The sequence below is a fragment of the Paramormyrops kingsleyae genome, chromosome 17 (assembly GCF_048594095.1).
Source record: "Paramormyrops kingsleyae isolate MSU_618 chromosome 17, PKINGS_0.4, whole genome shotgun sequence".
NCBI lineage: Eukaryota > Metazoa > Chordata > Actinopteri > Osteoglossiformes > Mormyridae > Paramormyrops > Paramormyrops kingsleyae.
Window position 1 is genome coordinate 7,530,774 of NC_132813.1, and position 25,265 is coordinate 7,556,038.

The 25,265-nt window shown below is 42.9% G+C and overlaps 2 protein-coding genes across 4 annotated transcripts; both read left to right on the forward strand.

Annotated features, from left to right (window-relative positions):
• The first annotated feature begins 1,371 nt into the window (after positions 1 to 1,371).
• Positions 1,372 to 17,748, forward strand: LOC140579206 (uncharacterized). The gene is made up of 9 exons (XM_072701604.1): positions 1,372 to 1,555; positions 4,364 to 4,507; positions 5,335 to 5,381; positions 6,807 to 6,841; positions 7,260 to 7,346; positions 7,694 to 7,791; positions 13,607 to 13,733; positions 13,892 to 14,259; positions 17,632 to 17,748. The coding sequence occupies exons 2-9, from the start codon at positions 4,373 to 4,375 to the stop codon at positions 17,746 to 17,748; spliced, it is 1,014 nt and encodes a 337-aa protein (XP_072557705.1). The 5' UTR covers positions 1,372 to 1,555; positions 4,364 to 4,372.
• On the forward strand, positions 17,666 to 23,772 carry LOC111838268 (SAM domain-containing protein SAMSN-1). Of its 3 annotated transcripts, XM_072701476.1 has the most exons (9): positions 17,666 to 17,858; positions 18,710 to 18,787; positions 19,304 to 19,435; positions 20,237 to 20,351; positions 20,452 to 20,603; positions 21,140 to 21,346; positions 21,646 to 21,796; positions 22,897 to 23,033; positions 23,082 to 23,772. In XM_072701476.1, exons 1-9 carry the CDS (start codon positions 17,802 to 17,804, stop codon positions 23,085 to 23,087), a joined length of 1,035 nt encoding a protein of 344 aa, XP_072557577.1. In that variant the 5' UTR covers positions 17,666 to 17,801; the 3' UTR covers positions 23,088 to 23,772. The 3 variants fall into 3 exon arrangements, with proteins under 3 accessions (XP_072557577.1, XP_023656860.1, XP_023656861.1); XM_023801092.2 differs by having other exon boundaries at positions 17,667 to 17,858; positions 22,897 to 23,772; XM_023801093.2 differs by having other exon boundaries at positions 17,669 to 17,858; positions 20,237 to 20,333; positions 22,897 to 23,772.
• The last annotated feature ends 1,493 nt before the right edge of the window (positions 23,773 to 25,265 follow it).

The following is a 25,265-nucleotide window of genomic DNA, read 5'->3' on the forward strand; positions in this document are numbered from 1 at the left end:
CCTGATTGATCTGACTAGCAGCTGTAAATACTCAAATAAGAGTGGAATGTGACAGGCACGGGAGCGGCAGATGCCACTGCGGTTGGCGATGCTTAACTTAAGGCTGCTAGCTCAGTTTCCAGGAGAATCCCAGCTGCACTGCCGCAGTACTTAATCGGTTTTGCTCCATTTGAATGCACAGCTGTATAATTAGACAAGAAGAGCAAAAAACAAAACAAAAAAAAAAAAATAAATAAATAAGTTTGATTATCTGAAATCGCTACTACTGTTACCGTCACAAACTCCTACAAATAACCTCAACACTTTCGAGAGATAAATGCTTAGATCATTATATAAAAAAAAATAAAAAAGGATTATATGCATAGGTTAAGCACAGTAGGCCTACATAATAGCTAAATATAGAAAGTAATTGCTCAAAAATGTGTTTGTAAGCTATTAGCACTGGACGTAACAGATACACGTGGAGTGTGGTGTATAGGCGCGTTACTATAGTTTTAGATGTATATTAAATAAATATTTAAACCGTCTAAAATTATACAAGTGGGCGAAACAGGCTATTTCAAAGCAACATTCAAAATTATAGCCATGTTCTCTTACGAAAAATCGAGGGCGTAGATATGCAATTTTATAAATCACTTTCGTCTGCATATAAGTAATCCCGCCTGCTGTTCATAGACTTAATCAAGCTGAATATGGGTCAGATGCGTTTTAATCTCTCAGTCTTAATTTCCTTTTCCATTACCTTTCGGTATTTGTAAAGGACGTCCGTTCGACGTTAAAAATACTGCCTCAGCCCCAAACTTTAACCATAACCCGCCCACGTTTCGGAAACCCGGAGCCGCTCACGTTCGGCGGCGGAAAGAAACAAAAAAGCACGAAGAGTCCCGAACGTGCGGGGCACTTTCTCCCGCAGGAAGCGGCGGGGAAAGTCCCGCAAATCTTTCCCAGGCAATATTTATTTCTTTGGTTTATCAGTTGATTAAAAATGGTGATAAATAACGCAGAAGAGCGCTCCTCCAAACGATGGGAGATTTGGCCGCCTTGGCATTTTCAATAAACCCATTACTCAGTAAAGCCATACAGGGTTGCCAGCTCTCAAGCATCTGGCGTAATATTCACACTTTCTGACTCTCATTCTCACACAAGAAATGTTACAGCAAATCTATATTATTCCATTATAAACCTAAAATTAGCTCAATCAAAAGCGCTGGGGCAGTCTGCAAACCCTACAGACTACTGTATTTACAAGGTATTAAAACTGTTACATGCAAATGCGTGTATTCATTAGACAACTTATATGAAGAATAATGGGGAGTTGAACAAAAGAAATAGTAAATAATAACAAGTAACATGTGAAGAAAAAGTCATAAGTACAAAAGTGGGGGAAAAGATGGAATACCATTATTCTGCAGCCGTCGGTCCTCAAGCGCGTCCCTCTCTGCAACAGTGCCGTGTTGCAACACCCTGACCATTGCCCTGCGCATTTGATGTGACAATCCACCCACTATCTTCAGCATCTGGGGTTTGACCTACTTCTGTACAAGACACAATAGGGGTCAGTAGCTGTGTCTGCCGCCTTCTGGTGCTTATCTGGAGCTTAGGCCTCTACTTTCTGTCCTGCGTGGGACGTACCAAACAAACCCGGCGGTTGATGGACCATAATATGGCACCCCGGATGAAAGCTTATCTAAAGCAGTCGATGGCGACTTAAACGCAAGTCGAGCCTGCAGTTTGCCCGGCGATTTCTGGCCTCCCTAAATGCTTGCTGCGCAAACGCGAAAAGCTTGCTCAGAGTGGTGCATGCGCTAATGCAGCCCATAAACGTAAGCCGTCCACGCAACAATGCAGCAAGTATACACGCGCAGGGGTTCAGGACTGAATCATAGCTTTGGCAATCCCTATAATGTGTAACGTTGTGTAAAGATCTTCCGTTTCCAAATACCCTTCGTTGACATCACTGGCTCCGTAATCCAACACTTGGTGCAAAATGAGACATTTATGCAATGGACTATAAAGCAAATATTATATTACAATGCCTGTAATTTCAGTAATTCAATATACAGGAAATAATGTTACAAAGTGAATAAATAATGTAGCAAACAGTAATGCTAAAAGATTCCACTCCCCTTTAATTTGCATTTAATCTCTGCATTCACATCTACACCGAAACCCACTAAGGTCAGATAAATTGATAAACAAATGTATCGACCTGCATAATCTGATTAATGAATTTAATTAAACTGACATTTCCTAAGAGTAACGTGTTTGTGACTTCTTATACCTTATGCGTTACACTATAGTATGCTTTTTGAAAATTAAAACCCCCTTTCAGTCATACACCTGCAATCCTACTTAAAACAAGAGCAAGCAATATATGTTATATAACTATAGCAATTTAATTGCAATTGCATGTAGATGTTTGCACTTAATAAATAAAACACTTTCTTTTTTTAATTCCAAGCTTTTATTGGAAAAAAACCATCTCCAGTTCTGGAAAACAAAGTAATAGAGAAAAACATTTGCTCACGTTCACCAGATTTTTAAAAACTATCTATATTTAGTGAATGCAGTTAAACATGTTACGAAAAAAATAATAATGTAAGAACCTACAGTGAATATTAATTGGTACAAGATCATGACCTCCAGCAAAACCAGTTGCCACGGTCCGGGAGTTGTTTGTTTGCTGCTCGGGTTCTGATCCTGTCCTGCGTGGGGTAGGAGGGGGTGGGGTCACGGAACAGCTGCTGTGAAGATGGCCCAGTGAAGCAGTGGCTTCCTGTATATAGAGGATTATGGGCAGGATTTCAGCCAGTGCTAATCTGGGTGACAGAAGGCAGCTGACCAGAGAAGGGGCAGCTTACCTGCACTGGAGCTGCAGACTGTTACATTATACGCTGCACTGGGATCTTGGGACAACGAAACGACTCAGCAAAATGAACCTCTTCTGCTTCTCCCTGGTAAGGTAGTCAAGGGGTAGCTGTCTTAGTTCTAATGTGGGTGCAGTGGAGGGGGTTCTGTCTTTCGAATATCATTGTGCTGTGCTGAAGATGTGTTCCCTGCATCAGCAGGTCAATCTGTTTCCATGGCCTTTAATGAGACTTGAGGATGTCCCGTATCTGGACCGTGGTACAAACTGGCAGGCTCGGTTAATTTTTAGTCAAGTGGTCTAAAGTCTTCTGGTAGCAAACATGTAGAGCAATGATCACCAACCAATCGATCGTGATCACCAGGTTGTTGGTAGTCGATTGTGACAATCAGACTGGCTTCCCCCATTGGCAAAGTCCACTGACGCAGCATTCCCACACCCCATTGCAAAAAATACTGTCACAATTAGGTAGCTCGCCAGATTATTTTATTTGTAAAAGTAACTCACTGTAAAAAAGGTTGGAGACCACTGGTATAGAGGTAAGATGACCTCGGTGTCTCTGTTTTGCATTCTACCTGCATCAAGCTGTCATTGTTCTTCAAAGAAGGAAGGATGAGCAGATATTGCTTTAATTAATTATCAATCAATCAATGGCAAAAGATGAAAAAACTCAACAAAGGCTGAAAGGGGAATGAAAGGGGCAGATTCTTAGACAGATGTGAAGGAATATGTTACTTTTAGAAAAATGAAAATTCACCATAGGAGATCCCGAAGCATGAGGTTTGCAGAGGTATAGATGAGTCTCGTTTCAGAGCCATTGTCTGAAAGTATTTGATTTCAAGTTCGTTGGTAGATGACTTGCATGGGAACCCATAATCTGGGTAAACTGTAGGGCACTGAAGGACGGTGACAATCAGTAATTCTGAGCGGCGACAGCTTATGTGGCCAGATTACCGATTCCTGAAAAGACTGTGTTTTACTGGATGGGAGGCCTGCCTCACCCAACAAATTACTGGACGGGAGGCCTGCCTCACCCAACAAATTACTGTTGGTTATTTCAGGGTAGAAAATATGACAAACAACGCTAAGAAATGCTACGGAAACAACATTTCCTGCTTGGTAAGACTGAGAGGTACATACTCAAAGTAGTAATTAGGCTTAATGAACCACATTAGCCATTTTCTCAGTACTGGAGAAGACGTTACTTTTCATGGTTGAAGAAACTGACCACCCAGAGGCCCCCCAAGACCAGGATGGTGAAGCGCTGCTCTAGGCCAGTGTTTCCCAGTCCACGTTTTTGGTCCGACAGCAGGGAGGGAGCAAAAACTTGGACTGTTTGTCAGGGAGCTGGGAGGGAGCAAAAACGTGGACTGTTTGTCAGGGAGCTGGGAGGGAACAAAAACGTGGACTGTCTGGGGTAGCCAAGGACCGGGTTGGGAAACACTAAACAATTGTGCAATGTTACTTATTGTGCAATTTCCTTACTGTGTTTTGCAGGAAGGCTCTATGGAGAGTCTGTATGAGCCAGTCAAGGAAGGCGACGACACACAGGTCTACTCCGTCCCCAGCAGACCTTGTAGCAGGGAGGTCCTGCTGGACGAGGACACCAAGTGGCATGGTTCAGCAAAATCTGCCTCCATGGTGAGCACCATCACTTCTGCTGTGGTCACAGTTACACACGACTGAGCTTCATTTCATTGCACGGTGCTTAATAAGTCGGCCATAACCTCAACATTCACAGAGCACCATACCTCCACTAAAACAGAAAAAATGCCGTTTGGATTATATATTACAGTCAGATTTGCCTTCTTAAACCACACATTGTTACTTCATAGCAATCATACAATATTAATATGGTATTTACATTCATTACCATGCACATGGCTAGCTTCTAGTAACACAAGTGGTTGAACTGTGTCATATTTTTACGCAAATCCGAGTTATGATAAAGATACGTCTTTAAGCGCATCAACAAGTTTCCCCTGGGTCTTCCATTCGGTTTTTCCACAATGAACACTAGAAAGTTAACGCATTATTGTCCAACTTCCACCTATACTTCTGCTAAATAAAAAGATACGAAAATGTAACCTGGTGCTGGTCTGTATGATGGATATTTCTACGCTAACAGATAATAGGAGTCTAGCCGGTTTAAGACGTGGACTGAGTGAGCCTGTGTCCTAGACAGCACATCCGGCCTTTGCAGGATGCTCATTAGACAAACTGAGAGCCACTACTCCTCCTCAGCTGCAACAGGAAACACACACAGTGGGGGCATATAAACTCTTTTCCCACGGAGCTGATGCCACAATCAAACCCACAACCAACGCTGGTGTGAATCGGAGCTTCACTTTTTTGCACGTTTTTCTTCACAGCATCTGATTGCCATTTAAATATTTACCTTATATATGCAGATGCAGACAGATGCAGGAAATAAATACAATTAAATGTGTCCCTCTTACTTCCCTCAGGAGCGCTCCCGATTTCACCATGACAGTGCCAAAAAGAAGAAGGCAAAGTCAGTTTTGTTTCTGTTCTTGTTCAGTTTTGTTTCTTATAAGTAGGAACTACTTAAGGAACAAGTAATGAATACCACATGTGAAATCTTATATTTGTTCATTAATGAATCATGAAGCATCATGATGAGTTACTATATTTGTTACTATATATATTAATACTATAAATCTTTGTGAACTACTGAAGGAACTACTAGGGAACTACTGAAGAAGTCATGAGTAACACAAGTGAAATTAAACACGATCAGTATGACGCACTTTTTATCTCAATGATGAACAAACATGTGATCAGTACTCAAGTATACTATACAGTACTTCATATATTCATTATTTGTACTTCAGTAGTCACTACTAAGTATTTGTGCCCTATCAAGAAAAGTTTTACCGAAAATTCTTTTCGCGGCATTCACAGAACCAAAGACACGCAGTTATACTGGAATTTTTTCCCGGTTCTGTGAAAGCTTGTTAGTCAGCCAGGCCTGGTACCTAGACCCCTTCTATATGAAAAAAACGTTTGGTTTACAGTAAGAAAAAGAAATTTCAAAATGAAACTTTCCTTTTAGTTAATCTGTGAAAGAAAATTGATCTGCAGGTGGGCTGGTAATTTCTCCCTCAAAGGTGTAAGATCTACCTCACAATAATACTGCTTGCCTGATGCATCTTATGCCATTATACAGCTGTGCAACCACAACAACCGAGTCGCTTAATTCCCATTCAGGTTTCACAGGTTTTATTATGCAGTGTTTTTAGATGTTTTTTAGATGGTGGACATTTGGCATTCAAAGCCAAAGCCGCCCCATTCACACATTTCCTACAAATCCTGAACCATTTTCTACTGGATCATGACAATTAAAGAACAATTCCGTATAAGCGACTTAATCTGATGTTTGTGCACTTTGCATTGTAAGTATGCCAGCTGGGCACATTAATATTTAATGTGAAGGTTTTTTTTTTTAAATATTTGTGCACTGTGATGGCTCATAAGATAAACTTTCAATTGACCTTAGTAAGTTTTCATCTGAAATGAATAATGAAAGTCTGTTTCACTCATATTAGGACTGCTAACGGTACAGAGCCCATCAGAGTTCTTATCACTACCAAGAAAATGAGTAAAAGTATGGACTCATTGCAGTATACATAACACTGTTATATGCATTTTGGTTACTGTCATAAAGTCATAAAATGTAGTTAATCTATCAACTCATTGATGTCATGTCTTAGTAACGTAAATGCCATAAATGAATTATCACAGACTATAAATTCACAAAATGCGATAATTTACATTACTTTTCTAATAAAGGCGTCTCTTTTATTTGACAAAAAAAACCTGCTGGCCCAGCTGGATCTAACAATAAGACACTGTGGTACCTGAATATATTTTAAATATGAACATAATGCCAGTTCTATTAATCTCTGTCTTGCTTTAGGAGCTTAACGCCAAAATCAACATTGGCTACAATAGGTGCGTATAAATAACGTCATTGTTTTTTTTTCTTTTTGAATAAAGCCTTGATTACTCAGTGAATTTAATCAAGAGAAGAATTATTATGTTATGTGACATCTGGTTAAACTAGCCGAGGAGGTGCTAACGGGCTAACAGGCAAGGTGTGGACTTCATTAAAAAAATCCAGCCTAGCAAGCGAAAACGTCGGGAAACATTTTAGAAATGACAAGTGTCATTTGAAAATGTCAGCATTCGTTATTCATTCCTTTGTTTATACCCAAGAATTTAATATGGAAAATAAACTGTTGTAAACATGATGACTGCTGCACACTGTGACCCACTTTGAGGTCGTTCGATTTTCGGAATCCATTTAATTTATGCAACCCCCTTGACAAATAAATCCTTAGTGGAGTTTGGTTTGGGTCCCCTGTTGCAGATGACATCTCCTGCTGCCATAACATTTCCTGGCAAACACCCAAGAAGGGAGAGGATTTAGTTCTCATCAGAGGCAATCAAGAAGGAGGTAGAATGTCATGGCTTTTCTGTTCTGTAGATGTTGTGAGATTTCCCAGAAACCACTTTACTCACTGAAAATCGAATGAATTAAAGCCAACTCTCATTCATTAAAAGACATAAATACAATAAACAAAACAGGATTACAATGCTGACCAGGTGGTATATGACATTAATATTCACCTTTATGCTACAATAAAAAATCGTTTGGAATTTGTTCTAATTTGTATAAGGTCTGAAAGTGTAGCCCGACACAGCAGTGCATCTGGGGTATGATTACTGAAATTATTAAATAACAAATTACAGCGTCTGGGGCAGTTATGACACTTATTTGACAGAAATAATGTAACGTTTCAGAAATGTGGAAGGACGCACCACAGACTGAGCCCAAGATAGAAGAGAAAAGGGTTGGCCAGCTGACTTCCAGAAGGGGGAAGAAGGAACTGGTTGTCGAGGTAGAGGAAGTAAATGTTTCATTTAAAGATATAACTATCTGCAATGATTCAGAAATAAATCTTATGGCCAGAGGGCACTCGTGGTGTTAGTGAGCAAAAATGGTCTATCATCGAGATGATAACTCTTCCCCTAACCAGACATTATCTACTGTCTCATATCAGTATGTTAACAGGCACACAAAAAATCTCCTTAGAATTAACAAGCAGCTTGTCCTTTGGGGACAAACAGATTTCATGCTGCCTTCTTAATCCATGTAGTATGGCATTTTAAAGCTTCTCACGAACAAATCTCTAGTGATACCACACAGATGAAGGGCAGACCTGTCAAGATAAACACGCGGGTTTGCAAACTCGCTACAGTACGCTGACTGGATGGTGCTGCGTGTAGCATAATGAAGCGTCTTTGGCAAATGATCTACGCCAAGGGCGTATATTTAGGTATGGGCAGTAGGGACATGATCTTACCAATACTGTGGGAGGATTGGGTGTATTTAGTGGGTGGGGGGTTGGGGGCTGATTCGGTTCCTATCAATGATAAGACCAAACTTACGCCCCATATCTCTACAAGGCAGAGTGCGAATTACGCCTCCATAATTGGGGGGTACTGCCTTCATAACACTTCTGTGACCATTATGGTCCGCTACCGCGTCAATACGAATAGTCGCCACCAGGATCAATGTTAAGACTGCAAGATGCGCCAGGGGTGTTTACTAACATGTATGTAACACACGGTCATGGTCTGGACATGCGGCAAAATGAGAATCAATGCAGAAGATCTCATTATCCTTATCCCTATCCAAAAGAATTTGGTTTTGATAACTCCCAGGAATTATCCTAGAAGAAGTATACTAGTAAAAGTAATAAGCCTATACAGTTACAAACAGCCTGGTCTGGTCCAGCAGTCTGCTGTTATTCCTGCCCTCTCAGTCCCCCCAGCTCCAACAGCCTTCAGAAATACATATTTACCTATTAGGCTAATATCTGTCTTGATGATACAGTAGATCTTAAAGTGCAGCCTAATTTCTAACCCACCTCTTGGTCCTGCTCACTGTCCTCATCCTGCCATCTCCCTGCTGCCTGCTCACTGTCCTCATCCTGCCATCTCCCTGCTGCCTGCACACTGTCCTCATCCTGCCATCTTCCTGCTGCCTGCTCACTGTCCTCATCCTGCCATCTTCCTGCTGCCTGCACACTGTCCTCATCCTGCCATCTTCCTGCTGCCTGCTCACTGTCCTCATCCTGCCATCTTCCTGCTGCCTGCTCACTATCCTCATCCTGCCATCTTCCTGCTGCCTGCACACTGTCCTCATCCTGCCATCTTCCTGCTGCCTGCTCACTGTCCTCATCCTGCCATCTTCCTGCTGCCTGCTCACTGTCCTCATCCTGCCATCTCCCTGCTGCCTGCTCACTGTCCTCATCCTGCCATCTTCCTGCTGCCTGCTCACTGTCCTCATCCTGCCATCTTCCTGCTCACTGTCCTCATCCTGCCATCTTCCTGCTGCCTGCTCACTGTCCTCATCCTGCCATCTCCCTGCTGCCTGCTCACTGTCCTCATCCTGCCATCTTCCTGCTGCCTGCACACTGTCCTCATCCTGCCATCTTCCTGCTGCCTGCTCACTGTCCTCATCCTGCCATCTTCCTGCTCACTGTCCTCATCCTGCCATCTTCCTGCACACTGTCATCATCCTGCCATCTCCCTGCTGCCTGCTCACTGTCCTCATCCTGCCATCTCCCTGCTGCCTGCTCACTGTCCTCATCCTGCCATCTTCCTGCTCACTGTCCTCATCCTGCCATCTCCCTGCTGCCTGCTCACTGTCCTCATCCTGCCATCTCCCTGCTGCCTGCACACTGTCCTCATCCTGCCATCTTCCTGCTGCCTGCACACTGTCCTCATCCTGCCATCTTCCTGCTCACTGTCCTCATCCTGCCATCTCCCTGCTGCCTGCTCACTGTCCTCATCCTGCCATCTCCCTGCTGCCTGCACACTGTCCTCATCCTGCCATCTCCCTGCTGCCTGCACACTGTCCTCATCCTGCCATCTTCCTGCTCACTGTCCTCATCCTGCCATCTTCCTGCTGCCTGCTCACTGTCCTCATCCTGCCATCTCCCTGCTGCCTGCTCACTGTTCTCATCCTGCCATCTCCCTGCTGCCTGCACACTGTCCTCATCCTGCCATCTCCCTGCTGCCTGCACACTGTCCTCATCCTGCCATCTTCCTGCTGCCTGCACGCTGTCCTCATCCTGCCATCTCCCTGCTGCCTGCACACTGTCCTCATCCTGCCATCTCCCTGCTGCCTGCTCACTGTCATCATCCTGCTGCCTGCACACTGTCCTCATCCTGCCATCTCCCTGCTGCCTGCTCACTGTCCTCATCCTGCCATCTCCCTGCTGCCTGCTCACTGTCCTCATCCTGCCATCTCCCTGCTGCCTGCACACTGTCCTCATCCTGCCATCTTCCTGCTGCCTGCACACTGTCCTCATCCTGCCATCTCCCTGCTGCCTGCTCACTGTCCTCATCCTGCCATCTTCCTGCTGCCTGCTCACTGTCCTCATCCTGCCATCTCCCTGCTGCCTGCACACTGTCCTCATCCTGCCATCTCCCTGCTGCCTGCACACTGTCCTCATCCTGCCATCTCCCTGCTGCCTGCTCACTGTCCTCATCCTGCCATCTCCCTGCTGCCTGCACACTGTCCTCATCCTGCCATCTCCCTGCTGCCTGCACACTGTCCTCATCCTGCCATCTTCCTGCTGCCTGCACACTGTCCTCATCCTGCCATCTCCCTGCTGCCTGCTCACTGTCCTCATCCTGCCATCTTCCTGCTCACTGTCCTCATCCTGCCATCTCCCTGCTGCCTGCTCACTGTCCTCATCCTGCCATCTCCCTGCTGCCTGCACACTGTCCTCATCCTGCCATCTCCCTGCTGCCTGCACACTGTCCTCATCCTGCCATCTCCCTGCTGCCTGCTCACTGTCCTCATCCTGCCATCTTCCTGCTCACTGTCCTCATCCTGCCATCTCCCTGCTGCCTGCTCACTGTCCTCATCCTGCCATCTTCCTGCTGCCTGCTCACTGTCCTCATCCTGCCATCTTCCTGCTGCCTGCACACTGTCCTCATCCTGCCATCTCCCTGCTGCCTGCTCACTGTCCTCATCCTGCCATCTTCCTGCTGCCTGCTCACTGTCCTCATCCTGCCATCTCCCTGCTGCCTGCACACTGTCCTCATCCTGCCATCTTCCTGCTGCCTGCACACTGTCCTCATCCTGCCATCTCCCTGCTGCCTGCACACTGTCCTCATCCTGCCATCTCCCTGCTGCCTGCTCACTGTCCTCATCCTGCCATCTCCCTGCTGCCTGCTCACTGTCCTCATCCTGCCATCTTCCTGCTGCCTGCACACTGTCCTGCACACTGTCCTCATCCTGCCATCTTCCTGCTGCCTGCACACTGTCCTCATCCTGCCATCTCCCTGCTGCCTGCACACTGTCCTCATCCTGCCATCTTCCTGCTCACTGTCCTCATCCTGCCATCTTCCTGCTGCCTGCACACTGTCCTGCACACTGTCCTCATCCTGCCATCTTCCTGCTGCCTGCACACTGTCCTCATCCTGCCATCTTCCTGCTGCCTGCACACTGTCCTCATCCTGCCATCTTCCTGCTCACTGTCCTCATCCTGCCATCTTCCTGCTGCCTGCACACTGTCCTGCACACTGTCCTCATCCTGCCATCTTCCTGCTGCCTGCACACTGTCCTCATCCTGCCATCTCCCTGCTGCCTGCTCACTGTCCTGCACACTGTCCTCATCCTGCCATCTTCCTGCTGCCTGCACACTGTCCTCATCCTGCCATCTCCCTGCTGCCTGCTCACTGTCCTGCACACTGTCCTCATCCTGCCATCTCCCTGCTGCCTGCTCACTGTCCTCATCCTGCCATCTTCCTGCTGCCTGCTCACTGTCCTCATCCTGCCATCTCCCTGCTGCCTGCTCACTGTCCTGCACACTGTCCTCATCCTGCCATCTTCCTGCTGCCTGCACTGTCCTCATCCTGCCATCTTCCTGTTCCTGTGTCTCTCCTGCCTTCTGCTGACCACCACTTTCCTTCATACATATTAACAGTTTGCAAAACTGCACCTATACTTTTAGTGTAATGTTCTGTAGCTCAACACTAATATTTCCTACTTACTCTTCTTTTACCACCAAAAAAGTGTCTGATGTCTCCATCTTTCCTTTTCCTCATAATGTGTCTGCGAATAAAATCTAATCTATATTTAACAAAACAGTATCTGGGCTATCAGATGAAGCTTCTAAAAATGTCCATAAATATGAAATTGTGGAATGCAGAATCAATACCACGAAAATTCAAATAATAGGGCTTATTATTTGCTAGCTAGTTTTTTACGTTGCCCCTATAGGTTTCACTTATAGTAATGTTTTTTCAGAGCATAACGTTAGACCTTCTTATGCATTAACATTAGCCTAATAACAAACCACACAGGCTAAGTGGCAAATCAATTTCAGAAAGACACAATTTATTCATGATAAAATGAGAATGAAAACATATGGAGTTCATCTCCTTGGAAAATGACCATGATCGATTTTATCTCACCAAATAAGCCTGGTTTAAATAGAGAACTTAGCTTATCTTGCTAGTTAACGTAACTAAAGTTGACTGTACCGGTGTTCTGTTGAGTTGAGCTACTTTGTCGAGTTAAGCTATGGTTAGGGCTATCAATTAGCACTATGGTAGCTTACCTCGACAAAGTAGCTCAACTCGACAGAACATCTGCCTCAGAAGGACAATGGTAAGTAATTAAACTTATAAAGACGTCAGCTTGCATTAGTAGATGAAACACTTAAACGAAAAAATGAAGGTTGTAAAACAGCACATTTTCAACAGGCTAGACTTCTGCTGGCTACTTACATTTACCAATGCACGACAAACAGTAGCATAACAGACGAACACAATGAACAGGTCACTCAATGAGAATGAATGACGCAACCGACTGGCTACTTCTAGCGCCGAGGTGGTTAAAATGGTACAGTCCACATTAGGGGTGTCTGAAATTGTTTTACATTAAATTTTCCTACAAGGTGAGGTTCTTTTTTTTTTTTTTTTTACAACAAAAGAAAAATGTTAAGACACCCCCTCAAACTGCAATTTTTGTCTCTTTGGGGGTGTCTGGGTCTTGATCGGGGGGTACAGTAACCCCCGTAATTAGAACCATACTGGTTAGTCTACAATTCTGGCACAAAATGATGGTGGAGACAGAAGGGGCATTCCGGGGGCGGGGGGGGGGGGCATCATTTAAATTCCGTAATGTGGCCATTCTGTAATGCTGAGCAGAAGGCCTGGGGGGGTTGAGGGGCAAATCCTTTGCCACACAGCTGTGAATGTGCTGCTTAGTCCCGGTGAAGGTGGAGCAGTGGGAAATTTGTAGAACATGCTGACTAGCCTATGTGGAGAGCAATGTCCCATCTATCATGTGAATCAGAAGTAACTATACAAGTATACAAGTGTTCTTCAGTTGAGGGCCAAACTTTGGCCTACCAGCTACAATCAGCTGGCTCTTGAGTATAATCGCCTATGTGCACTTGGGCGAACATCTCTGTTGGCATTAAACCGTGGTGTTGTGCGGCTGCCATTTTCACATCTGTTTTAAAAGTGACTCCCGGCTGCTGAAAAATATTGACACCCACAATTGAATTAAATCCTGCCCGACAGAAAACATCTTCCATGAGCTGAGAGTAAGGTATGTTCTTTCTGGAGGGAAAAAATAAACGTATATGTTTATCTCTGAAACAGACGATTCTTCATGAATTCCAGGCTGACCATGTCTTTGGAGAAATGGCCAACTCAAGAGGTAAAACCAAGACGGCCCACAATGCACCACGTGTGAAGAAGGGGGGGCATAAAAGTCCTAGGAAGAACAAAAGCATCATTGAAAATAATGGTAATTACAAAGAAATCTCCTTTTCTGGAGCAAGTAGCACATTAACTAAGGATCAACCTTTCTCCTAAAGCTACAAAAACATTAACTAGCAGTTCAATTTAGCAAGTCTTGGAAGCCATAACAAGGAATTAACTTTGATCAAATTTCTCCAACTGTAGCTCATGTTCAGGCCTGTAAGCCTATGAGTGAGAACCTTGTGGCGTCTTGCATCAGCATGGCCAAAAGACCAGAGAAGAAGCCATACACAGAAGCCTCAGAGCAGGCCCAAGAGCAGCCCTTCCTGGCCTTGGACCTGTGGTGGAATACAGCGCCCCCCCCTGGCCAGCAGCGCTGGAGCAACCCAATTGAGGGGCTCCTCCCTTGGAGTGCCAGCTACCACACCTGCCGTCGGCCTCTCACAGAATGCCGAGTGTATGCCAGTGACTTCATTCTCCCCCGCAAGGACTGCCACTGGATATGTTCCGCCGAGCATCCGCCCCCCCGCGTCATGCGGTCCATCACCGACCTGGATTTGTACGACTCCAGCGTAAGTGAAACCAGGGTTAGGGCTCGGCTTGAGCTCGGGATGCTTTAAGGCAGGGCACTTCAAATCTGGCCCTCGATTCCAAATCCAGGCCATGTTTTCAGTCCTCCCCGGTAGTTAGTTTAATAATTACTGATTCTGATTGGCTGGAGGCTTCACACCTGGCTCACGGGTAAAATCAGCAGAGCTCAGACCTTGAGGACCATGATTTGAATAGCTCTGATCTGAGGTCTTATTAATCCAAACCTCTCCAATACAACTGAAAAGGCTGGTCTTAAACACAACCTTAACATAAATGAATTACAATCCTAAGCGGAGATTTTATCCTGCCTGATTGAATGCTGACTGGATTAGGCAGCATTTACTTTGGAGAAGGTCATGCTCATCTGGAACATCACTGTGACCTCATTGGTGCAACTGAACAGATGATATTCCTTTTTGTGAAGGGACAGCCAATGAGCACACAAGTCTTGAATCAGCCTGTGAGATTGTGAATTCTTGTTGGAGAAAATCCATCCACCCATTTTCTGTAACCGCTTGTCCTATTAAGGGTCGTGGGGGGGTCCAGAGCCTATGGGCACAAAGCAGGGAACAACCCAGGACGGGGCACCAACCCATCTCAGGGCACACTCACACACCATTCACTCTCACACACCATTCACTCACATATCTACCCCACGATGACAAAGGGAGAACGTTCAAACTTCACACAGGGAACCTGGGCTGAGACTACAACCCAGGTTCCAGAGGTGTGAGGCTAACCACTGCACCACTCTACTCATCTTCTATAACTGCTTATCCAGTACATGCTTGTGGTAAAGCCTGGGGCCCATCTGAGGAGGCAGAGGGTGTGATGCAGGCGAGAATCTCAGTCCATCACCAGGCAAACTCATACCACAGATGGACAGTTCAGGTTCAGAAAGTAAAAGTCCAGACCAGGATTTTGTTTCAACCAACCAGTTGAGCATTAAGAGTCACAGTCACAGAGCACTCAACTGGTTGGTTGAAAGAAAATCCTGGTCTGGATTTTTATTTTCTGGACCTGAAATGTCCACCCACAATCTCACACTAAAGGCAACTTGGAAATAACAAATTGCAAAACTGCTTGCCTTCGGCCTGTAAGTGGAAACACAAGGACCCAGAGGAAACTAACATAACCATAGGGACGCCACAAACCCACTCAGCTGTGAGTGACCCTGAGTACCGACTTCAAATAAATAAAGGTTGTATGTAAAACCATATACTGTAGTCAAAAACTGGGACATAAACTGGCATACAAATGGTGATTTTTTTAAGCATTGCTGTCTGCAGAAATTTTCTAATTAAAAATAGAAGATCATGAAAAACAGTAAATATCCAGTGTTTAATATATATACTCAGCAAAAAAAGAAACGTCCCTTTTTCAGGACTGTGTTTTTCAACAATAATGTTGTAAAAATCCAAATAACTTTACAGATCTTCATTGTAAAGGGTTTAAACAATGTTTTCCATGCATGTTCAATTAACCATAATCAATTAATTAACATGCACCTGTGGAATGGTCGTTAAGACCTTAACAGCTTACAGAAAGTAGGCATTTAAGGTCACAGTTCTAAAAACGCAGGACACTAAAGAGACTTGTCTACCGACTGTGAAAAACACCCAAAGAAAGATGCCCAGGGTCCCTGCTCATCTGCGTGAACGTGCATTAGGCATGCTGCAGGGAGGCATGAGGACTGCTGATGTGGCTAGGGCAATAAATTGCCATGTCCGCACTGTGAGACGCCTAAGACAGCGCTACAGGGAGACAGGAAGGACAGCTGATCATCCTCGCAGTGGAAGACCACGTGTAACAACACCTGCACAGGATTGGTACATCCGAATATCACACCTGCGTGACAGGTACAGCATGGCCACAACAACTGCCCGAGTCACACCAGGAACACACAATCCCTCCATCAGTGCTCAGACTGTCCGCAATAGGCTGAGAGAGGCTGGACTGAGGGCTTGTGTGTTCCTGGTGTGACTCGGGCAGTTGTTGTGGCCATCCTGTACCTGTCACGTAGGTGTGATATTCGGATGTGCATGTTAATTAATTGATTATTGTTAATTGAACATGCATGGAAAACATTGTTTAAACCCTTTTCAATGAAGATCTGTAAAGTTATTTGGATTTTTACAACATTATTGTTGAAATACACAGTCCTGAAAAAGGGACGTTTCTTTTTTTGCTGAGTATATATAAAGGAGCTGTACAATTTTTTTTATATTAAATGTTATATCAATGGATATTTTTACTTTAGGATTATTTAAAGGAACAAACATAAAAAGACTGTAAAGAAATATCAGAAGATGCAAACTGTTGTTTTACAGTGGTGCTGTTTTAGGGATATTACACTGAATTCATACACAATAGTCCCATTAATATAGCTAGAAAATGACTGAGTGAGAATAAGGCCTTGAATTTATAAATGCTTTTTTAATAAGACAAATGTCCCAAAGTCTAGTAGAATTAATGTGGTTTCCTTATTGTAATGTTTTCAACACTCCATGGAATCAGACAGCATTTATGCCTTATAGTAAGTAATCAGCAGAAGTCAGATTTGACCAGGTGTGACGTTGTCACTGAAGCCTTGTACACCAAGGCTTCTGAAGTCACTGAGTGCACTGAGAGTGAGGTAATCGAGGAGGAAATTTTTGCAACACTGTAATTTACCACCATCGTCTCTTCCTGTAAGCACCGTTGAGGCATTGGACTTCCTGAACAAGCTTCTCCGGGGTTTTGAAAGACTAGAAGTGATGAATGTTAAAAGTTCTAGTTATGAAACCACTTTTCTCAATAATTATTTCATGACAAGGTACACTGCCCCACGAAGGAGAAAAAAAGTAGATACGCCGATACTGAAACTGACAAAAGTGGCGTTTCTCCTTGCTTTTAGTGTGGATTTTGTAGTCACTGAAACTGTCACACTCTGTTTTCTTAAAGATCAAGCATAATTGTAGATATTTTGCCACGAGATACAACAGAGTCTAAGAGACTCTATTTCAGTCACAAATCAATTCTTATAACGTGAGCTGTTACTGTGTCTTGTCTTTATAGGGCAGTATAGTTAGTTATAGTGAAAAAAAAACTTTAATGTCACAAATAATGTTACAGAGCAGTGTGCAAACATACCAGGCTAGAGCAACGTAACACAGGGCCTATAATATTGTTGATACATAGCATGATTTTAGTCAGTAATATTACCTCCCAGATAGGTCGTTCATTGGTAATTTTGGGCTCAGCAAAAGTAATGCATTTGATTTTGTGTTGCAGCCCAGTGGCAGATGACAGAATGCTGATTTAAGCAGTTGGAGTCTGGTTTTCCCCCACTGATTCACAGTGCTCTGAGATAGGTAGAATACTGCTTTGCGCACATCCTGTCCGATTTGAGGAAGTGGCAAGATGGAACTGTTTCCACCTACAGCTGCTTTAAGCACTCGCTGGTGGCTGATCAGTGTCTAGTGCAGTAGGGTTCCATTTCAGTCAGACGCCGCTTGATATTTTGACAATAAAATTGGTGGCCATGCTTCAAAGGAAACCATCCAACGTCTCAGACAAAGCAAAATCCAGCAAACCAAAGGTAGGGAATTGCAGGAGCACATTATTCACATATTAGTCAAAGTATGGCGCTTTTGTGATTATATCTGGTGTTATAATTAGCTTGTAATTAGAGTTTGTCAATCCTGTTGCACGATTTCAGGTTGAAGTGTTCAGGTCATACCTTCTAAACTTTACCGACTCTGCGGATTTCATTATACATGGCATTACAGAAATGCAGGCTTTCGAGGATTTAGGAGCTGTTATTTTTCAGCGAATGGGAGATCTCACTAAGGCAGAGTGTGGTTTAATGCCTTTGCAAGCACTCATACTCTGAACTGAACAGTGGTTTTATATATTTCAACTTTTAATAAAGATTAAGAGTATCTGGCCAGGTAGATGGGATCAGCATTTGTAATTCATGGACTTAAACTGAAAGATGATGCAGAAATGTCAGTTTTAAGTTAGATAAGACTGTGGAAAATTAGTTTTAAAAAAAAACGAGCTAAAAAGTTTTACTATTTTTTTCATTGCGAGTCTGACCACAATATAAAGGGGATTATATTATTGCAAGATATAATTATGTCAGTGTCCATTTAAGGCAAATTTATGTTTATGGACAAATTTGGGAATGAATTCACAACAGCAGAAAGAACCCAATGGAATTCTTGATCTTACAGACATGCTACAGTGTAAAGAAACTCATTGCTATTAAATGTCTCTAGTGTCATATCACAAGTCACCTAGAAGAGGACTTTTTGCTAGTAAATTTGCAATGTGCATTTTTAAAGGGGCTTTCCTGAATTGACGTACAACATCCACATTTTTATGTCAGCATTACACAGTTTTAGCATTTCCATCTGCAAAATGCTGATCGCGCTGATCTTTTCTCAGCGCTCCACCAGCTTTGGAAAGTTTGAAGCCTTCAAACACCATCCATCCCCAGTGAAGACAGAAGAAGGAGGCACAGGGGTACGTTCATGAATTATTTTTAATGCCTTTTCCCCGTTAGTCATATGCAAGACCAAAACACTTATGCACGCATTATAGAAAACCATCAAAAATGCCCTACTTGCAGAGGTGGACATTTCAGGTCCAGAAAGTAAAAATCCAAACCAAGATTTTGTTTCAACCAACCAATTGAGTATAAAGAGTCATAGTTACAGAGTAATCAACTGGTTGGTTGAAACAAAATCTTGGTTTGGATTTTTACTTTCTGGACCTGAAATGTCCACCTCTGCCTACTTGTATAAAACATTCATTCAGATCAGGCTATTATCCTCAGTCATCATGTTGAAAATGCATAAAGACTTAAGATGATCTGAGACTTCAGCATCTTGGTAGGTATCAGAGTAAAACGGTATTGCACAGTACCATGTCATCTCTGTGACGTTTATAAGAAGTCTGATCTCCTTGCACTTTTTATATATCAAAATTCTTACATCCTGGTTGATGCTTGTGTCCCTGGCCATGTGCACGTTTACATAGGAGCATGATGAAAAGTCAGGTGATGAGAGTGACCAATCAAAAGCCGGGAGCCTGGGAAAGAAGATGAGGGCCATCTCTCTAACTATGCGCATGAAGATGCACAAAAAGCACCCCAAGGCCGCAGATGTGACGGTGAGTTAGAGACCAATAGAAAAGCTTGATTCCCTCAAAAGCTCTTGCAGAAACGGCCTCTACTTAAATTTCTCAAGAATCCTATGTCAACATACAGCCTTTTGAAACAGCTAAATTAGGCACGGAAGAGGAACATGTATTGATAAATGTACCATTAAAGTCACAAAAAATGTTGCATTAAATGCTGTCTAAACAGAACAATGAGTCAACGTTTACTGTGAATTTCAAACCCGTGTATTACCTTAAGTAACATGAGATTGTTGTTGTCTCCAAACCCTTCAGATACATTCTGAAAGGTCAAAGCACTTAATTAAAGGGCTAAATTCCCTATAGACTGAATGATTCATCCATCCACCTTCCAACCCCTTATTCTATACAGGGTCACGGGGGAGGGGCTTAGCCTCTGTGCCTGTGATCAGAAGGTCGCCTGCTCAAGCACTGGCCTCGGCAAAACAGTCACGTGTCTGTTGGCCCCCATGCAAAGCCCTTACCCCCCCAGCTTCAGGGATATTGCATGTTATGACCTCCAAGCTTGCTCTCACCTGCCTATGTGTCACACTGGGAGCTAGACGGGATAGTCAAAAAGAGAATTTCCCTACAGAGATAAATAAAGTACCACTTTTATATTATTAGAAGCCTGAGGTTCACCCTGGATGGAATGCTGGTCTGTGGGAAGAACCCCATGTTTTATAGGGAGAACATGCAGATTGCACACACACAGAGAACAGAGGCAGGTCTGGGTTCCACCGGCTTTGGTGGTCTCTTTCCTGTAGCCGTCAACTTACATGGATTCTGATACAGAGTGAAGACGTAGAAGGAGACCACGAGGATGAAGTGGGCAGCCATCATCACTCAGAGGAGGAACATCTGAAGACCAACTCTGTGGAGAGCCTCAACGGTGAGCAGAGCTCGTCCAGTGAGTAATCACACAATTTCACAAGAGAACAAATAAAGTTTATTAACATCGTACAGCGATTCATCTCCTGACTGTTCTTGTGTCTATGGCTGACGCTCAGGGGGTGTTACCAGTGGATCCAATCCTTCCAGTAACAGAGACAGCCTAAGACACGAGCATGACGGCCCCTACACGGGGAGTTTTTGCGGAAGAGCCAGAGTCCACACCAACTTTGTTCCCAGCCCCTACGACACCGACTCCCTGAAACTGAAGGTAGTCAGATTCTCTGTACCATTACGGTGCCCTGCTTTAATGTCATTAATAACCAAAATGAAGCAAACATCCCGATAGACTTTGATTTCCTGTTGATATCAGGGTCAAAGCACTTTGCAAGGTAGAGAAAAAGATCGTTTGACAAGTATTATTGTGTGGTAGGATAACAGCAGTGGTGTAGTCGTAATAGCTACCAAACCTTGAAGAGCACTGGGTCGCTGCGTGTGAGCGCGACAACGTCTTGGCTGAGATGCAATGAACCTCCACCCCAAGAACTGGAAGCTCTTTACTCCCTGTCACTTTTATTTTTCACTTGCACTTTATGTTATCGTCAATTTGCACCAGTACTTCTGTACACACTACCTCACTGTGTTATGTTATTTATGTTTCACATTTATGATTACATTTCGTTGCCTACTATCCTAGAGCTGCTAAATGGTCTTTCGCGGTTTTTAAAAAACATTGACAATAAAAAGAGCTGTTCTATTGTAATTATATTCTAGTTCTAATAATGGGCTTTTTTTACTTCCCCTTAGGAGGGTGACATAATTGACATCATCAGCAAAACACCCATGGGGATATGGACGGGCATGCTGAACAATAAAGTCGGTACATTCAAGTTCATCTACGTTGATCTCATCGCTGAGAAGGTCACCGAAGAACCAAAGATCAGGCGCAACAGGCGGAGCAAGCGACCGAGGCCGAAGACACTACTGGAGCTGCTGGAACGTCTCAACTTGGAGGTGGAGTTGCGACATAAACATTACGCTCATAACCAAATCAACCACACTGCCCCCTCAAACCCAAAGCAAGTGGGATTTACACCCACGTACCACTTATAGTAGGAGTAAGGTTTGATTAAAATCTCACATTTTACAATTGGAAAAAATAGATAAAATGTAAGATAACTTGCCCCCTCCCCCCCTTTTGCAATATCTAATAATATCATCCACCCACAAACCTCTCTGGGAAAAAATGCCAGTTGCAGCAATTTAGACAACTTCTGTTTTTTAAAAATATATTTTTTATGAAAATCTCACAGGAGTACGCCTCATCGTTACTACTCAATGGCTACCAGACAGTAGAGGACCTCAAGGATTTGAAGGAGAAACACTTGATAGAGCTGAATGTGACAGATCCAGAACACAGACAGAAGCTTCTGGCTGCAGCTGAGTGTCTGCAATACTCAGAGAGTAAGCACCGTCGATGCGGATCTGCTGAGGCACAAAAAGAGGAATATGAGCATAAAAAGGAAGGAGAGCAGCTGTTTAAATTAGGAAATTTGTGAATCATTTGTCCTGATGCTTAAAATTGCTAACTTAGCATAATTAAGTGGCCTCACAAAGACAGAACTGCAGACAATGCACAGAGGAAGCATTTTCTAGGTTGGATGTCAATGTCCAAAGCGCAGCTTTGAAGTAAAACATGTTATTGTTTTCTGTAGCCTACATAGTCTGCAGCATAAGTGTTCTGTTCTCTAGCTTAGTGGTTGAAACCGTGTTTAACCACAGTGAGGCCCAGGCAGCGGTTGTTGCCTAAGATCTTAGCAAGCCGAGATATGACCCTCCATTTTTTTTTTAACTTCATTCTTTAAAATGCATAATACATTTATCGAAATTAATATGTTACATATGAACCAAAAGGACACATTGAGCTCCAGAACAATAAAATATGCAAATGAAATATAACTCAGGAGTCAAATAAACCAAGACACTGAGCTGAAAAATGTACAGATACATTGGTCCATAAATGTAAAGAAAAGCTAGTATTTGGGCAAGGCTGGGGAAAGGTTTTTTTTAAATAAGATGATGTATGCTATGATATACATGTGATTAGAAAAATCTTTTAAAACACTATTAATGTGTTTTATGCATGTCCATTTATAGAAATTGAGGTCTGGGTACAGGATGACATTGAATTGAAAATTAAAGTTTATTAAGACAGGATGTTGTTAGCTCAACAGCAGGCCTAAAGAACACACAAGCTGATTCTGAGATTACTATATGGACTTTGTTAGGACACAACAAGCCATTTAACTAATTCACTGATATTATGATTTGTTTATGAAATAAGATTTCGCAGCAGAAAACCACAAACAAACATACATAAGTCCAGTGGCAGTGAATATGAGTAGAAATGAATGAATTAGGAGGCTCTGACGTGCAAAGGGGTCTGAAATGTATTAACATTCATTGGATGGATGTCTAGGGTCGACCTTTAATCCCTGTTCAGCCCTTAGCACAGGTGGTGTTTTGGAGTGTGCTATACGATTAACCGATTGCTCTATCTGCAGACGACAATCACCTGGAAAGTGAAGACGCCCCATCGGACTGCCAGAAGCCGGAGCCGAGCGAGTATCCGCGGGATTCGGGCTGCTATGTGTCGTCGGAGTGCTCGGATAATGGGAAAGAGGACTGTGACAGCCAGCAATCATGATATGACTCACGATATGAGTCATGATATGACTCACGATATGAGTCATGATATGACTCACGATATGAGTCATGATATGACTCACGATATGACTCACGATATGAGTCATCATATAAGCCTCTATGTGACACTTAATCCTCTCCCTGCTGTCTCCAAAAACCATGTCTGTCTGTATTTGACTGTACAGAGCTTCCAGTGTCTTTGTCATAAGTGTACCCCGCCTTTATTTATTCATTAAACTGATATATCTTTTCATGTGCTTTCATAGTACTTCGTATGAATCACTCTTTACGGCCAGATTCATTTCACTTACATGCTTTGAGCATTTGATGTTATAATATGTCAGTGTATTTGTCTTGTGTATTTTTCCTTGTGTTGTGCTGCATTTCACCCCTCATTTATAACTGTAAAAAAGGAATATATTGTAAATATTTGAAGTTGAAATATTTGAGTTTGCAGGACACTTTAACAAAATTGCTTATAAATGAATTAGGGTACATGCTGAATTTTTATTTAAATCTACAACACGGTACACAGTTGTACGTATATTTCAAAACCAGTATTAAATTTATTGTAGCAGTTAAGGGTTTGTAAAACCAGAAATAAGACAAACAATAGAAAATTATTTATTAATACTCTTTATATGTAATCTTGTGTACTTCAACCAATAATTTTTTGTGCATTTCTACTGAAATTGTATATACATTGTTTTTCAAATAAAGTATTTTAACCATTATGCACTGATTCCTTTACCAGTACCATGCATTTAGATTTGGTGTAGCAGATACTAAATTAGCAGCACAGAGACTACAAACAGGATCTTGATTTAATTAGCGACTGGGCTGATACCTGTCAGATGGACTTTAACGTAGATAAATGTAAGGTAATCCATGCAGGGAGCAGAAATATACAGTACAGATATTTTATGGGTTCCACTGAAATAAAGGTAGCTGATTATGAGAAAGACCTCGGTGTGTAAGTTGATGCTTCCATGTCCGACTCTTGCCAGTGTGGGGAAGCAATTAAAAAGGCCAATAGGATGTTGGGTTCCATCTCTTGGTGTGTGGAGTTTAAGTCAAGGGAGGTGATGCTACGATTATACAATTTCTTGGTAAGACCCCACCTAGAATATTGTGTGTAGGTTTGGTCACCATACCTTAAGGAGGACATTGCTGCCTTGGAACATAGGGCTACAAGAATGATTCCTGGTCTTAGAGGAATGTCTTATGAGGAGAGGCTAGCTGAGCTGAATCTGTTTAGCCGCGAGCAAAGGAGACTGAGGGGGGACATGATCCAGGTCTATAGGATTCTAACAGGTCTGGATGCTGTTCAGCCAAATGGCTACTTTAATATTAGTGTAAATACTAGAACTCGTGGCCATAGGTGGAAATTAGTGGGAGAACATTTTAAACTGAATTTGAGAAAACACTTCTTTATACAGCGTGTAGTTAGAGTATGGAATATTCTTCCTGTTAGTGTAGTGCAAGCTAAAACCCTTGGTTCCTTTAAATCAGAGCTAGATATGATTTTAACAACTCTGAGCTATTAGTTAAGTTCTCAAGGAGCTTGATGGGCCGAATGGCCTCCTCTCGTTTGTAAATTTGAAAATTTAAATTTATACCGAGTATTATACCAGTATTTTCATAAACAAAAACAGGATGTTCATTCCACTAATTCATTTGAATTTACACAGATCGTCGTAATCAAAAACCAAATATGTGAGGGTTATTAAAAAGACGACCACACTAGATATCGATCTGTTTTGGAAAATAAGCAGTGACTAAATGACTGAGGGAAGGAAATGTCACCACTTCCTGATATAAAGTTACGAGGTATGATTTTCAGTTTTCTTCGTACATTTTCATTTTGCATGCTCCTAATTAATAAAAAGAAAGACAATTAGATCAAACCAAACGGAAAGGTTTGTGTCTTCCAGAACTATGTATCTAGGTGCAGGTCACAGGGAGTCCAGAGTCTATCCCAAGAAACACAGGACACAACAAGGCTGAGGACACCCTGGATGGGACAGCAGTCCATCAGAGACGACACACTCACACGTCATGGGAAACTTAATATACCCAAATCAGCTAAGTGCATATTTTTTATCTGTGGGATAGAATACAAGGAGAACATAGCAATTCCATACACAACAAGGAGACTGGGGACAACTGTTATTTTTTTTTCATTTTCATAAAAAAGAAATTACATCCATTTTGTTTTCATTTAAAG

What these genes read in the sequence shown, in the direction of transcription:
- LOC140579206 (XM_072701604.1), top strand. Translation starts at nt 4,373, where the DNA reads ATGGAGAGTCTGTATGAGCCAGTCAAGGAAGGCGACGACACACAGGTC. An exon ending in AGAAGGAACTGGTTGTCGAG is followed by an intron (nt 7,792 to 13,606) that starts GTAGAGGAAGTA and finishes CATGAATTCCAG; the next exon opens with GCTGACCATGTCTTTGGAGA. An exon ending in TGGATTTGTACGACTCCAGC is followed by an intron (nt 14,260 to 17,631) that starts GTAAGTGAAACC and finishes GCTCTGAGATAG; the next exon opens with GTAGAATACTGCTTTGCGCA.
- LOC111838268 (XM_072701476.1), top strand. Translation starts at nt 17,802, where the DNA reads ATGCTTCAAAGGAAACCATCCAACGTCTCAGACAAAGCAAAATCCAGC. An exon ending in CAAAATCCAGCAAACCAAAG is followed by an intron (nt 17,859 to 18,709) that starts GTAGGGAATTGC and finishes ATCTTTTCTCAG; the next exon opens with CGCTCCACCAGCTTTGGAAA. An exon ending in TGGAACGTCTCAACTTGGAG is followed by an intron (nt 21,347 to 21,645) that starts GTGGAGTTGCGA and finishes AAAATCTCACAG; the next exon opens with GAGTACGCCTCATCGTTACT.